This window comes from Helicoverpa zea, chromosome 17 (genome assembly GCF_022581195.2).
Source record: "Helicoverpa zea isolate HzStark_Cry1AcR chromosome 17, ilHelZeax1.1, whole genome shotgun sequence".
Classification (NCBI taxonomy): domain Eukaryota; kingdom Metazoa; phylum Arthropoda; class Insecta; order Lepidoptera; family Noctuidae; genus Helicoverpa; species Helicoverpa zea.
In genome coordinates, this window is record NC_061468.1 from 1,358,838 (window position 1) to 1,375,342 (window position 16,505).

The 16,505-nt window shown below is 35.1% G+C and overlaps 1 protein-coding gene across 1 annotated transcript in view; it reads left to right on the forward strand.

Moving 5' to 3' along the window:
- The window catches only part of LOC124638406 (zwei Ig domain protein zig-8-like), a 32,147-nt gene extending 16,119 nt beyond the window's left edge, over positions 1–16,028 (forward strand). Inside the window, exons 5-7 of the mRNA XM_047175361.1 lie at positions 4,979–5,106; positions 14,457–14,625; positions 15,472–16,028. Of these exons, the coding sequence (XP_047031317.1) occupies positions 4,979–5,106; positions 14,457–14,625; positions 15,472–15,572 (398 nt within the window). The 3' untranslated portion in view covers positions 15,573–16,028. The remainder of the gene's footprint in view (positions 1–4,978; positions 5,107–14,456; positions 14,626–15,471) is intronic.
- Positions 16,029–16,505: the final 477 nt, after the last annotated feature.

Genomic DNA, 16,505 nt, shown 5'->3' on the forward strand with positions numbered 1-16,505 from the left:
TGGGGGGCTCCCATACAACAAACGTGATTTTTGCCCGTTATATAAATAATGGTACGGAACCCTTCGTGCGCGAATCCGACTCGAACTTGGCCGTTTTTTACTATTCAACGCTTGGTTTTTATTTATCACTTTTAAAATCAAAGCAAGAAAATCTGCGTGCATTCAGTTTTTATCTAGACTTTTCTAGACTCGGCATAAAATGAAACTGGACTGAAAAGAAGCCAGTTAATTTATTCGCCTTACTGAGTTAATGGCCGTGAGAGAAATCTTTTTGGAAAAAAAGCTGGGTATGTTAAATGGGGAAACATTAACGGAATGGATTTTTTTAATATTCTTGTATTCGTGTTTATTGATTACTTTTCGAGTTTTCGGTAATTTGGTCAAGTATTATTTTTCACTTTTATTTAAATTGAGAATTTTACTAAAAACAATTAGAAATCTTGCTAGCCAAATGACTTCTAAATTCGAAAAAAAACTTTTAGGTCAAAGTTGATAATAATATATGTGTCTCATCAATGATTTTTATATGAGGCCAGCGCAACATATATTCTTCTTCCATACTTCTGTCTTACGTCATCTCACAATTAAAATTGCACAAAAAAGTGGCTAGTAAAAATATAACCCAAAAACCATCAAAAACAAAAGAACCCATATTTATTTAATCAAACCGACATCTTTGGCAACGCAAGCAATGCCATTTGCGATTTTATACGTTCTCAGATATGTTGGCATCAGCCATTTTTTATTACACGGGGTGTTCACAAAGGTCAGGGCCGCTATAAAACCGTTCAGTGGGTGAATCAATATTGATTACATGTTGGTAAAGTTATATTTTTGATTGTTCTTTGCTTTTTCTTTGTTGAGGATTTTTATTGTATTTTTTAAATTACAACAAAATTTGGTTGAATGGTTTTTGATGTATGTACATACATAATATCTTGTATAAGATGAGTGTCTGTTATAATTTGTTTAGGATATTTTTCAATCTTATTAATTTTGTCACTACAATGTTGACCCAAAAAACAGTATTATTGTGTTTACAATAATTTCATACACGGCTATGCAATTGCTTCCAGTAATAGTAGCTAAGTTGAGGCAAAAGATTAATTATTTTATCAATGTATATTTTTAACAAAATTATAAATAAATACAACCAACGTAAATTGTAAATGGTTATATAAGTATCTATCATTTATGCGGACATATGTTTTACATAAAAAAGATATAGAACTTGTAAAACATTTTAAATCAAAACACCGATACGTTATGTTTATTTATTCCTCGCAACTTTTTGATAAACGGCCCATATTAACAATGCCAATTTATTAACGTTACACAAAGAAACAAAACCAAAAGAAAATGTTTATTTTTCTTCAGACTTTTGGGAAACCTAAAAGAGGGTTCGCCTTAGGAGACCCGACAAAAATTACACAGATACAAAATAAAAAATAAAAGAAATTTTCAGCGTCACAGAATTACGTATTATTTATGAGGCAGCCTCGCTTCAGGCTTAACAACACAAAAACATCTAATTTTTCACGTTCATATAAAATAATCTGCGAACGCTTGGTTTACGTCAAGGTATTTTCAAAATCTTTGGTTATTGGGATTAAATTTGATCACAAGAATATGCTTAGCAAGATTTATTTTTATGCGTCAGTTTTAAGACGACAAGGAAAATTCTTAATTTTGTGCTCATAAAATATAAAATTCGCTGATTTTGCATAAAGTTTCCTTGTGTCACCTCATTTTAACGAACATTGCAGAATAGCATACGATTTATGAAACTGAATTATTCCGGATTTTATGTGGGTTTTGTTGAGCAGATAGACACACATTTTGTTTAAATTACGGTCCAACGGTATTGAAAAACAACCTTCGAATGAAATCTGGAATATTTTTCAGAATTTTCATAATTAGTTCAAGAACATCCAATCTTTCACTTTTACTAACATAATAATGATAGTTAAGAGTTTTTTTGTAAATATTCGATCATCAAAGAACCCAGTTTAATATTTATTTACAACCTCATTATTAAGTTCGAGCAACTCATATTACTTTAGATCGAGTCTTTTGAAGTCTGTAGGGACATAGCGAAAAATATAATTATGTGGTCCAAGATTTGGTTTTGAAGCTATAGGTACGTACTAATAAACCAAGACTCTGACGTCTGTTATTTCATAAAAAATAAGTTGCGTTAGGTTAGATTTTTCTGAGGATTCTTCTAATTCTCGCTATATCGTCCACATAAATATACCATGTTGTTACTGAAAACAATGTAAATAGAAATGATTCGCACAACACGAAAACCGAAATCCAACCAATAAAACAACATTCTTAAACAAACTGAATAGAAATCACATGAGAAACCTTCACATGAAAGCCCAAATTACGGCCCCATTGTATTATTCATCCTACCTTTCCCAAACCGTTATTCCCCATACGTTTTGAAAGGAATCGTCAAAACATGCATACAGCATAAAACAGTCGATTTGAGCGGGAAATTTCGCAGAACTGTCAAACCGTTCCCCGCGGAATTCGCCCAAAAAATTCCAGAATATTCGACGAAGGAAGTATGTTTATGAAATTGGTGACGTATTGGTACAGGCGCAATTTCGTTACGTTCTAGTTTTCCTTGTGAAAGAATATGTTTATGGCATTTCTTCGTACGTTCGGTTAATGGTCTGCCAAATTTTGAGTTGTTACCGGGTTCAATGGCGTTCCTTTGTTTGTGAGACCAATTGTTTCTTATTGTTTTGTGTCGTTTACTTTCTATTCTCTTTTGTTTCTTTTAAAATTGTTTACTTTTAGATACAATATTCTTATGTTAGAAGCTTTTGATAGTTAAAAATATGCCACAGGATCATCATGCCTTTCTTCATCATTATCAATTTTCATTTTAACCATCGTAAATTCCTTAAATACAGCCTCCATAACCTCGGAAGCTCTTAAACGATTAATGGAATAAAAGACCAAAATGCTAAGTTTCCTACAGATCTTTCTCATTTCTTCGCATTAAAAACTGCCAGTAATGGCTTAATTGTGAAAAAAAATACGGTTTGAGTAATGACAAGCTGGTTTTCGTTTGGCCTTAGAGCTCCATAGTGACTTTTATTTTTTAGCCATGAGTATGATTTTCAAATAACGAAAGGGGTTTTGTAAATTCCATGTTGCTATGCTGCGTGATAAGTATCTGTGTTATTTTTGGCCATTGAACCATGGCCTTTTCTAACTATCATTAAATTGGTTTATTTGTGAATGGGGTTTGTGCGCATCTAAAAAATCTATTTGTGTTACAGTTAAAGTTAAAGAATCCTTAAGCACAGTTTCAGTTCCAGAAAGGTTTCTATTTTTTTCCTTAACTTAATACGATCAACCGTGTGTTCAATCTGACCTAACTTTCCAAAAGCACAAATTCCTTAAACTTGGACTTCTCACCCTCTTATCAGGCCCACACATGACCTACCCCAACGTCTAGAATGTTCCATCACAAAAGGTTCGTTAGATAAAGTCTGGACGTTCGAATTGTACTGACGTGATTTCATATTCATAAGAGATACGAAGAAAATATTCAGCTCAAACTTCCAATTCATCGGTTTTGGCATTGATAAATACGAGTTTCCAAACGAATTTTGAAGATTTTAGAATACATTTTTGAATTGAAAAGTTGGTTGGACCCAATTCAAGTTTTGTATTTATGTATTTATAATATTTGATTTGTTATTTATGAATGTTGAGGCAAAGAGTTTTTGGCTACACGAACCTTTTTATTGAAGAAGCATGTTTTATCATTCAGTGGCGTGCACTTGGAGAGGCCTATGTCCAGCAGTGGACTGCGATAGGCTGATGATGATGATGATGTTTTATCACCAACTGTAATGGGAATTAAAGTTTCAATAAGTAAGACCAGCTAGCTGAAATAATCAAAACTTTAAATTGTATCTAGGACTGTAAAACTAGAACAGTTTTTAACAAAATTAACGTAGAAAACAATCCCAAACGAGCTGTCTGGAGACTGGAAGTGTCATCAAATATCAATTGCTGTATTGTTGACAGTCTCAAAAGTTACATCTTTTGAACCACTTAGCAGCTTTAAAAGAGGCTCATCTTGTCCAACTTGGTTGTAAACAAATAATTCCGTTTACAACTCAGGATTGATTTCAAAGCGCTCCTTATTATGAAGTTTCTATTGCTGATCTTTTGATGGTAGACGAGAAAAGGACAGAACTTAATATTTGTTTGGTTGTTAATGAAATGGTTAGAAGTAATTATCGCATAATAGGTGATTCATACACAGAGATCCTATTGCCCACTTCCGACTTTTCGTAGGACAGATAATCGGATCCATTTTTTGTGGGACTATGGAGGATTATCCGACTAGGATTTTCTGACCGACTTTCTATAGGGCGTGTGCATTGCACTATTACATGATATTAGTGTGTTCTATTAATTTCTTACCAAAAGTCGGTCACCGATTATAATTGGAGGCGGGAGGGCAGATTAAGCATTGCAACAGAACAGGTTTCATTTTCCGCCCCGATTCTGCTCACCAGCGTTTTTGAGACACGTTCAATATTCAAACATGTTTAGAAATTGAAACCGCTCACCGCTTCTAGCTTGAGACACTAGACGTCGATCCTTCAGATCAGCGACAAAGCTATTAAAAAGCAGTCCATTAAAATATGCGCTCTAAATTATTACACTCGATGGTTATAATAGACTTTTATTTTATTGTCTGCTAATTTTATTAGGTCTCAAGTCATTAAATTAAAGGCGGATGTTTTTATAGCTCTTAATTATACCATAAAGCTGAAAAGCAAAATATGGGACTCGTAAACCTCTCTCGTCTAATTTAAATGCTCTTTTTTGTGGCATCACAACTAAAACACTAAAGACCAGTCAACAATAACTATAATCTAAACTCCTCAAATGAAACCCAACTCTATACCCCACTAACAAAGTCTATTTTTCCAAGCAGAGCCTCTGACGACGATCTTGGGGGGTCCGGAGCTGTTCATTAATACTGGCAGCACCATCAACCTGACGTGTGTGGTGCAGCACTCCCCGGAGCCACCACCAGCCATACGATGGACTCATAATGATGAGGTAAGGAACCTACTGATACTTTCGTATAAAGTTGTAGCAGTACTTGGGATGGTCTGGTCTTAGGAGGTATTACCAGTTGGACCCGTCTTGTTATAAAGGAATTATTATTTACTGTATTTCATTTTAGTTACACTCTGTATACATGCATCCTACGGTTGTCTACTATTGAATCAGCATGAACTGTGTCATTTTGGGATGACACCTTTTTTCCGATGGCAAAATTCATCAAATGACCCCCTCCCGCTGTGGGTTAGCAGCTTGAGGGAGTGTCAGACTTTTACTGACTAAAATCCATCATGTTCCTTCTTAGGCCTTTTATGTAAGGCCGTGGTCACTCTTTCGAACAATTCCGCAGCCTCGGCAGTCTTTAGACCTGGTGGGCCCCGCTGTATGGTCTGGTCTCAGAAGGTACTACAATTTGGACCTGTCTTGATACAGTGGAACTTTGCTTTATTGTGGTTGGACTCAGTTTATGAAGATCTGATAAACTAGTCTTTTTCTACTATTGAATCAGGGAGCAACAAAATCTCCTTTTGAACCTAAATTAAATGACCTACCAATGATTACGAAACAGGTAATTTTACCGCATCATTATCAAAACAATCGTCTGTCGACAACATCAATATGTAATTTTAGAGAGATGATTACTAACAACACTAAATTGGACTGTCAGGCCATCAGCTTAACAAAGTTCTACAAATTACTGTACCATCAAGAAGACCCTCAAAGTTCCAATTGCTTTCACAGCAGACAATACCCTACAGACCATTTATTACAACACCACTTTATTTATAGCTACAAGCAAATTGTTTTTGACAAACAGTTGTTGCAACATAAATACGCGAACAATTTACATCTGTCTCCAATTTGCATAAATTCGGAAACGGTATCAAATGATTGAATCTGGCAGTTTCGGTTCGGCAAATAAATTAGTCATACAACTTTGTCTATTCTGAGGTGTTGCTGGTACACTGCATTTAACGAATGTTAGATAGCTGTAGAAAGTTAAATAAGGATTGATTAACAAAGAAGTATTAGCAAGCATACCTATAACACAAAGTGTAGTTTGGGACGGTAAACATCGTACAGCGACTTGGAAAATGCCTCTTGGAACACATTACGCCTATTAGAACAATACACCAAAATGCACTTATCCTAAAGTTATTTTTAATTTGGGTCAGCCGTTTCACTCTGAAAGTATTCCCAATAGACATACATTTTCGAATTTATAACATTAAAACGAAGATTTAAATCCACTTTTGTCGACAGCATCATTTTCGACCCTCCCTACTTCAAACTGATCCAACACAAGTATAATAATTACATTTATCACGCTGTCTGCAGAGGCTACGTGACATTGGGACCTTAAAACTTGGGCATTTTTGGACCCCCTCCCTTAGACCAAGCGTCAGCAAAATTATCTCCTCTGTCAACGCCCTGACAAGATATATAACGATGTTCTGAATAAAAATGGCGGTGTCGCTGTCAGTAAAGATATTGTTGTGAGAATATTCTTCGGTGCACTTTATGAAATTAGGAACGTTGAAAGTAAGAGGAAGATTAAGAATGGTCCAGTCTGTAATAATACTGATTATTTGGTAGCCTTACTTAATCAAAAGTTCAATAACGACAGATTTGCAATAGATTTGTTTGAAGCAAAACATTATGTATGTATTTTGTGTGTAAATCAGTAGTAAATCTAAATAATTGACACTGTATTAATTGAAGATAATATTTCAAAGCTCATACAGGCTCAAAATCAGAAGTGATATTCGGAATTTATTGATATGGGACCATATTTTTATGAAAAAAGATAGTTGTAATTTTTATATGGAAAGCCTAAAGCTATTCAATTCAGGTTAAATTGATGAACATAATATGCGATATATCAAATAATTTATCACGCTGTTAGTGAATGATATACTTTTTATATGATGTGACCACATTTTGCGAAGATAAAAATAGGGTTTTCGGACTGATTCAGCAAATATTTTTGATCTCTACGCAACTTTCGGCGCCGAATCCATATTTAACTGTTTGACAACTGAACTATGATTAAGGTCAATATTCTCTAACATAAATTATCTTGAAAGAACGTTGTAACCTCACACTGCAAACTTTTAATCGGCCGATAGTTTGTTTAGGCTCATAAATCATCAGTATGAATATGAATGGTTAGATAATCATGTATTTAGCCGGTATCACTAGGTAGACGCCCGCCGGTAGACCGACTCAAAACTTTGATGGAGATTTTCTTTAAACAAAAGTCTTGCCAGACATCGGGTCAACTATCAGCTTACTATTTAGTCTGCTTTAGTGCTACACGCACTCTAACAGTCAATAAACCTTTAAAATCAATTACATGAAAAGGACGTTTTAACACTAATGCAAATTTTCAGACACAAATACCTTAGGGATAATTCTTTAGGGATCCCCTAAGAGCATTTAGGGAACACTTATTATGAATTCATTTTCACCAAAGATTAAGTGTCCTTATTCTAAGTGGCATTTAGTTAGGAAACGTTAAGAGATTGTTGGTGAAAACAGGCATAAGTATCTTATACTTTTAAAGTCAAATGTATCATGTCCCAATGTTTGTCGACACGCCAAAGTAACAAAATGTACAGAGCTTCACTAAATTGAGGATTCGTCGCCCCACTGGCGCCTTCTTTAAACTTTATATACTTACTTGATTTTATGGGGATCTGCTTTGAGTGACGATTTTATTTGTACAACTATTTTATGGGTACATTTGGCAGATAAAATTCTAGGTAATGTATTGATCAGTACAATGGTCTAGGCTACTTTGTGGTAGCATCTAGCTTTATAATTATGTCTGCTATGATTATGTATTATGTAGTAATGTTAATGATGAATTAGGGTTGATTAGACACAGGCGTAATTTAACTTTAGCTCCACAATATTTTTGCCATAGAAAAGAACCGTGGTAGATAGATATATGCCCATGTTTTCTATAGCTTTTCCATGAGGGTCTACTGTTAGAAATAACATTTAGCGACGTACCAATGAGCTTGAGAAAACATGATCATCCTATTTATTACTCTTATTTTATACTAGTACTTACTTTTATAACCGTAAAATTACCTTCTCAACCCATAAAGCATTGAAACGACACTAAAGCTCACCATTTGCTATACAGATGTAATATCCAACAGCGAATCCTTCAACGGATAACCTACTTATTACAGTACCCTCACACTGCAAACTTTTAGTCGGCCGATAGTTTGCTTGAGCTCAAAAATCAATAGAAGGTGAATGGTAGTACGCACATTACAGAGATCAGGTATTTAGCCTGCATCAGACCGACTAAAATCAAAATAAAAAATTGTTCATGCAACTTGGATGCAAAACAGCACTTTTTGAACGTCAGGAATTTATAACAGACAGCCCCCAAAACGACCACCCTTCCCCACTTCCTATGTGTTTTTGCTGGGAAGAAGAAGTGGCGCAACAAACTCCCCAGCAACACATGTCTGTCTATAGGTTAGAAGAACCTTTCAACAATTTGATTTGACAAGATATTCTTTGAATAAAAATTTTGGCATCCATCGGTTTGTAAGAGAAATAAACTTTTGTATTTACAACTTATATTTACATGATAAACTAAAACAAACAAAAAACATAGAAATAAAACAATAATCTCACTACGAACGAAAAAACCATAGACATAATATTAGTAAACAGGACTGCGCATATAAACCCAAAAAACGAGCCGAGTGAAACAGTTAGTACGGAGGCTGTCTGTCCCTTTCTAATAGGGTGACTATGAGATTAAGCTATGTGAGACAAATCCGAATTTGCTAAGATTATTAAACACAGATTAGTATTGAAGTTTTAACTTACGCAGTTTGTGACCTTAAGATACCAATAAAGGCTTTTAATAATAAGCAGAAATTAGCAGTATAAAAGCAGGAAGATTCGAAGTGAAGACTGTTTTTTTTTTTTTGTATTTCTACTTCATATATAGACTGCTGAGCCATTTATGTCGCCTTTCTTCATTTTTTGGGAAGCTATAACAATAGTACAACAGTTTTAAAATCCATCACCCATATTTTGACTCGTTACAAGAATTCATGGGCACCCTAGTTGTTTGGTTTACGAAAATGTTATTATTAGCTAACCTGTGGAACGATATATTGCAACCACCATAGGATTCACTTTTGCAAGTAGAAACGCAACACTTTTTCACCATTTTAATAGTTTAAATTGATTTAATACAAAAAAATATAAACAACATTTTAAATGCTGATTACGCGCCAAGAATGTTCAGGGTTACCGCTGGAAAATAAAAAAAAGCAAAATAAAAATTTATGTTGTTTATGTTTTAATAATAAATACGAATAAATTAATGCGATTGTTATTAATTTATTGACTTACAATTGTTAAAATAAGATAAAAATATAAGTGATTCAATTGTTTTTGGGAAGACAAAACGTTTGATCACAACATTTTTTTATGCTGGCAAGGTGTTAGAAAGAGACAAACAGCCTCCGTTCGAACTATCCCTCTCGGCTCGGATTTGCCTCTGTGTATTATGCAACCAATTTAGTACCTTATTGCGTTAGAATAGAGTTCATTTTCGTAAATATATATTTTGAGCGTGCGCAATCTTGTTTAGTAATATTATATCTATGGAAAAAACCGACTGGTTTGACAAGTATTGTCTTCTAAAACGTAGCTGTCAAACCAGCCGGCCAGTACCAATGAGTTTTCACAAAAAGGTAGGTCTCTCTCTACAGGTTCAAGTATCGGCCGACTGTTTAGTGTGTAGTGTGCGGGTATTCTTATTAGTATTCAGCCGGGTCACGGTACAAATGTGCGTCGTGTTTGCATGAAATTGAGCGTCTACATCAACGTTTCTACTTGATTCATTTATTTTATAAAGCTACACTGAGACTCGGTCATTTTAAACGCTTCAAGGAATCTTCTGCTTTTGTGTGAGAAAGAATTATTTAGTTCAGTCTTGAGATTGAATTTGCAGTAGCAGATGTCTTTCTAGAGGTGATATTACTTGATCTATGTACAAGCTACATGGCAAAACTGTAACTTTAGGAGTGAAAGAGTCAATGTAAAATTAAAAAGCACATACAAGGTGTTGATTTGCATTTGTGCAATATTTTATACGTAAATAATAGATTGGAATTACAGTAGACGGGAAATAGCTAATATTATTATGCGCTGCTTTTTTTGTCAATTGAATGTCATAGTATTTCAGGAGTAACCAGGAGTAACCCAATATCAATGATCGTTGCGTATGCTTTGTGTTTGCGTTTATATAAGGCCGCAGCACGGTGTTAAGGCCAGTAACACACGCGCCGAGATTAAATACAGCTAGTTGACATTGACAGACTTTCGAAAAAAAAAAACGTACCAATTTTTTATTGATTTGGGTTGAGAATCATTAGCATAATTACGTCCTTGAATATTGCACAAATGCAAATCAACAGCTTGTATATCATAATGTCCTTTCTTGTAACTTAATTAACGTGTGAATTAGCTATGTCATTAGTCAGTCCTGCGCTTGTTATCTGTTCTATCTCCGGTCGTTGCGGATTGCTGTCCTTTACGGACTATGTGTGTGTGAGAATGGAAGTGCATTAATGTCCTCGTGCAACCACTTGTGCACTACATATAATTATACCCTGGCTTATCTCCTTCAAGAGCAGCATCGGGAGTGTATACTATAATATTCCAATTAGTTTCTACTATTGGACGACTCCCTGATACATTCTTTTGACTGTAAATTCCTTGCCAGCTCTTTGGTCCATTTCTCCGTAACTAACACATCTAGCACAAAACTTTAACAAAGCAGGCTCCGCTTCCCAGTTACATCAATAATAAGAGTCTTTAGTATTCAATATGGGTGTGTTTGTACCACGGAGAAAAAATGACTAGCGGAGGTGCCATAACGGAAAATCACCTAAGAAAGTAGCGCGCCAAAATGCGGTTGTGCGGGAGACGAGTAACGTTACTGTTTTCACCTTTATACCTATGCCATTTTTTGTACCAAGTTTTTTTGACAAATGTGTCAAACAACCCGAATGCCTCGACATTTCACTTGTCGTTCGAATGATCGTTTTTATCATGCCCACCGTACAAAGACCTATAAGAAGGCGCCTGACCTACCAGCAATGTGGCATCTCTGCTCATCTTTCCTAACTCCGTGGTTTGAACTAAATTAAGTGACATAGACTATGTGGCGTCTTCACCACCCCTTTTATAAACAACTTGATTTGAATTCTTGCCAGTTTCTTACAAAAGGGTTGCCAAGATATGGGAACGTCATTTGTTTCAATAAATGCGGTTTCAAGTATGTTCGCTATTTGTTCTGTATGTTATATGAATGTGTTTTTTTGGGTCATGGTGTTATTAGTTTTTTTTTTGTATGTTATGAGTTTTTTTTTTTTCAAGTTTTATTTTATTTTATTGAACTGTGCCAAAAACCGATTGGGTAATAAACTTGCTGTATAATGTGGCTTTAAGATATTGTATAGATTTTTTGTTATTATCGAGGCAGCACAATACAATGTATTTTAATATTGGATAAGCAAGCTTGAACAAAGAGCTACAATATGACGCCTACAAAGCAAATAATATACAGCAATGCTAGAAAATATCAAGCCATTTGCCGTCACACGTTGTACGAATCGGTTTCACACCTAAGGCAATTCACATCAATTTTTTTACGTTCCTTTTTACGTTCGTTACTTTCATGCAGAAAATAATTAAGTCATAAATTCTACATGTTTTCTAAGTCGTTAAGAAATTAACCCGCTATAAAACTGATGGGCCGTTGCAGTTTAACTTTAACTAATTCACAGTAGTTTACAGCAAATTATTTCAGTGCAGTTTTTATCGAGTTCTAAGTTACTGTACTTTGTGTAGTACAATATTTAAGTAGTAAACTTTTATTAAGTATGCTACTTAACTAGAGGTATGATTTTGTTTTCTATCGTTTATAGTTTAACTAGTTAGTAATTTAACTGTAAAAGTTGTTAGTTCACTATATTACTGTTTACGGCTGTTTGTTAACATAATTGTGGTTAACTGATAAAATATGTATTTTATGCTCAATTGGTTTTTCGTATAGTTTAGTAGTAGGTAACATAATTGATGACTACTTTTAAAACATTTTAACCATGTAGCAGTTTGTCGACATACAAACAAGGTACTACAAAAAACTTGCAATAGTATAATAACAAATTAGCTATCGAATTTCATATTTACAGGACCAAATGAATACATACCTATTCATAGCCTACTCAAAAGGTATAATTTACAACTTAAACTTTATAAGCTTATTATACCTATGTGCATTCTAATAAATACAATACACTTATTCATTTTGTTCACCCATAAGTACAAAACATCTGTACTTCTGTAAGTACAAAACATCTGTACTTCCAAACTTTGTACACATACAAGTACATCGGTGACTCCTGTTACGATTGAACCAGTAAATTGAAACTCATTTGTACAAAGTGCACTGCGTTTCACAAACTTACTTCAACAATTGGACTTTTAAGAAAATAAAGAGAAGCTCATTCCTATTGTTCAGTTACCGGGTTATTCTTTACACTAATGTATCTATTGTACGAGTGAAATGTTTGCTGGATTTTGTTTTGGGTCAAATATTTAGGTACTTGTTTAAGATATGAGACTTTATTTTGCTCCCATTTCTTTATAACGAAGTAGGTTTTTCTTACAGAACAATGCAGAAAATATAGCTAGCATATATCGATATTTTCAGCCAGTAAGTCTTACAGCCAGTCATACCAAGGGGTTAGGATTGCCCGGGTAGCTGGGTTGAGGAGGTCAGATAGGCACTCGCTTCTTGTAAAACACTGGTTGTCGTTGCGTTGCGTCCGGTTAGACTGCAAGCCGACCCCAACATAGTTAGGAAATGATGACATTGATATTTTCAAGTTGTAAGAGTGTTATTGAAAGGATTACTAATTATCTAATGTCATACCAAACAATGCAGTGAAATTAAATCAACCACATTTGTGACTGTCATTCACAAACACATACTACTAAACAATCTACAATTTATAATTCTTATTCAAAAATTCATAACCCAGTTAAAACGCCATTATTCATAAATTAAATTCATTGAGCAGTTTCTCCAGACACTATAATCTCTATTTCTTCAACAAATCACGTCTTAATTAATCAAATTAATTTTCATCTCACAATCGGCGCTCGTTCACGCCTATTTAATTTCTGGAGTGCGGCCAAATGAATAAGTTAGTTGAAATCTTATTAGAAGGGGCATTACAGGCAGTTTAGCAATTTAGAACTATTAGGAATCATGATACAAATGGGTTGTGGCTAATAGAGGCAATAAAAAACAGACCCCAAATAAAAAAAAATATCACTAATATTAAAAAGATTTTAGAGAAACTTAGAACTTGTATAACTTATACATTAGAATGATGTATGGACTAAGTTTCGCTTTAACTGTGTATTTTTAATCTGTAATCTGTGACTGAATATTTTATACTGACCTTTTTTGCATACGGTCATTTCCAGTTAAAGTCAGTATCTCTTAGAAATCTCGTTATAACAATGTAATTTTATTTTATTTACGAAAAACTTAGAAAAGTACTCAGCAGTTAAAGCTGTAAGAAGAATAACTCAGTTGGCTAAAAAAACAATATTCAAATCCAGTTTTCCTGTAATTTCGGAATTCTATGTTTTTAACTTAGTAAAGTGGACTACTTTACTAATATAATATTGAATGAGCACCCTCCAAGAAAGTTGCTGAAATTATTATATTTTCAAAATGGAAGCAAGTCGTAACGTACCTACTCAGTATAACACACATTGAAAATATTTAATATGCTTTTACGATTTTTTCCTGGAAATACAAGATGTCATCTTGTTGAAATATGACGATGAGAACTTATTATATTTCTTTTATAATACGGTGTATACCTTATACATCAATACTATTTCGAACGAAGCACTGTAATTTACTGATCTACCAAATAAAATAAACATTAATTACACTTTACTGCCACTGAGTTCGATTGTACAGTGTATACATATAGGTATATACTTTGGGGCTGCCGGATTGTTTGAAAGATCTACCCCGGCCCTGGTACATGAAGAGTTTAAGAACAGAAAGGCCTGGTACAGAAAGAATATAATGGCTTTTAGTCGGTAAGAGTCTGACACTACCTAACACTGCACCCACAGCAAGAATTTGATGATTTCCCATAAAAAAAGTGTGACCATACTTTAGTTAGACGTTTCTTATAAAACAGTGATCAAAACACCAATTTGTCTGTATAAAAATATTAATACCTGTCCCTCTTTCCCATCAGGAGATCAACTACGACTCCCCCCGTGGTGGGGTGTCCGTCATCACGGAAAAGGGGGAGACCACCACCTCTCACCTTCTAGTGCAGAGGGCCAAAGCCCCCGACTCCGGCAGGTATACCTGTGCACCAGCTAATGCTAATCCAAGATCTGTTCTCGTCCATGTCTTGAGCGGTGAGTATTTCTTCAAATATATTTTTTAGTTTACATTGCAGGTTGTGTTTTGTTTGGTAAGACTGCTCGTGTTTGCTTCTAGTTACAGCGGTTAAGTTAACTACAAAAGTCTTCTTTATATCCTAAGCTACCTGGTAAACCTGGTAAACTTACTTAGACCAAAAACACTGACGTAATTGTCGGATATTTTACTTTAAATAATACATTTTAGACTATTCCAACTGATTCAATGACTCAGCATGAAGCTTACGTATTAAACATTACACGTCTTTAGTGAGTCTCTTAATATTCATGTCTCCTAAAATCATACGTGTTTCTTATTGTAATCTCGAAAACGGTTACATGAATCACCTTTCTATTTGCAAATAACCTTTCACATCACACCTGTAGGACTTTTTGTCCGAGATTAGTATTTTCCATTATTTCTACTTGTTAACGTCATCTATTATGAAAGGATTTCTTACATCATTTTACCCTTATTTTTGTATTACCTTAGTAGACGGTCGTAGTCTTAAGGTCAATACTGCTTTTTGTTACATGTTATCTATACTTAAAATACTACATCGGGTTACCTATCTAGCACAACTAGGTATTATAAATTGTCAGGAGATCAGATAGGTATAGTCGTTTTACGTAAAATACTAGTACTCAGCTGTATCCCGTGAGGCTGGGAGCTGAACTAAGTTCCAGTTGGCAAAAGGCTAGGCTAATTATGAAAATTAATATACTAAAGTTATAAATATACCACAGTGGGAAACGATAATCAAAATTAATATCATAATTGATGTTCATCCTCATGTGAACAAAGATGAACTTTGCGATTCTTAATAACATTTTCTCCCACAGGTGAGCACCCAGCTGCAATGCAGCACGGTGGTCAACTCCGTCTCCAGTACCCCCTATCTGCTGCCCTCCTCAGCGTCATCGTGACCCTCATGGGCTGCTAGTATCAATAACTGAACAGTTTTGTAATATATACCTTGAATAAGTGTCGCATCAACCATTTTGGGTGACAGAATGGAGTTTCAACAACTATAATTGAGCAATCCGCTAAGACTTCGTTTATGTAGATGATGTATTAAAATTAACGAAAATTCGATATTATCCTTTGAGGAATTTTGAGTTTATCAGAAACAGAGATTGATAGAGACCAAGGACCTCTTTGTTTTTGCAGTAATTATCAACGATTAATATTCAAACTATTAATATTCTGAGGGCCAGAATCGTAATCTGAATACAGAGCACAAATACTATTTATTGACTGCGCGTCGATGCATGTGGTTGCAGATGATTTGCTTCGCTCATTGAAGCGTGGAGTGTGGTAGTGTTCAAGTTAGCATGTGGTAGTGTTCAAGTCCAAATGGACTTATACTTGTTTCATCAAATCTCTTGTCGAAAGTTTCCAACTTGTAGCGCGGACCTTGCCTATTGCCCCTCCGCGCCCCTCTAGATTAAGACGCGCGCCGGCTCGCTACCGAAATAATTAAAAGTGGAACAGCCGCGCAGCTTTTGCGGCGCGCGCGGAGAGCCGACAGTGCACGAGCAACCGCGAAGCACGACGCATGCGCTCCGGTTGTTGACGGACGCCCGCGTCGCTCGCGTGCCGGTGCTTAAGCTCCCTTGTGTTAAATATTGTATTGTGTTTTTTTGTGTACGGATTATACTATTTTACTTCCAATCGTTTTTTTCAATAAAAACTCGGAACGAAGCCCAACTATACGTGGCGCCCAACGTGGGGCGCCACGTATAGTTGGGCTTCGTTCCGAGTTTTTATTGAAAAAACGATTGGTGGTAAAATAGTATAATCCGTACACAAAAACACAATACAATATATATTAGGGAGCTTAAGCACCGGCACGCGAGCGACGCGGGCGTCCGTC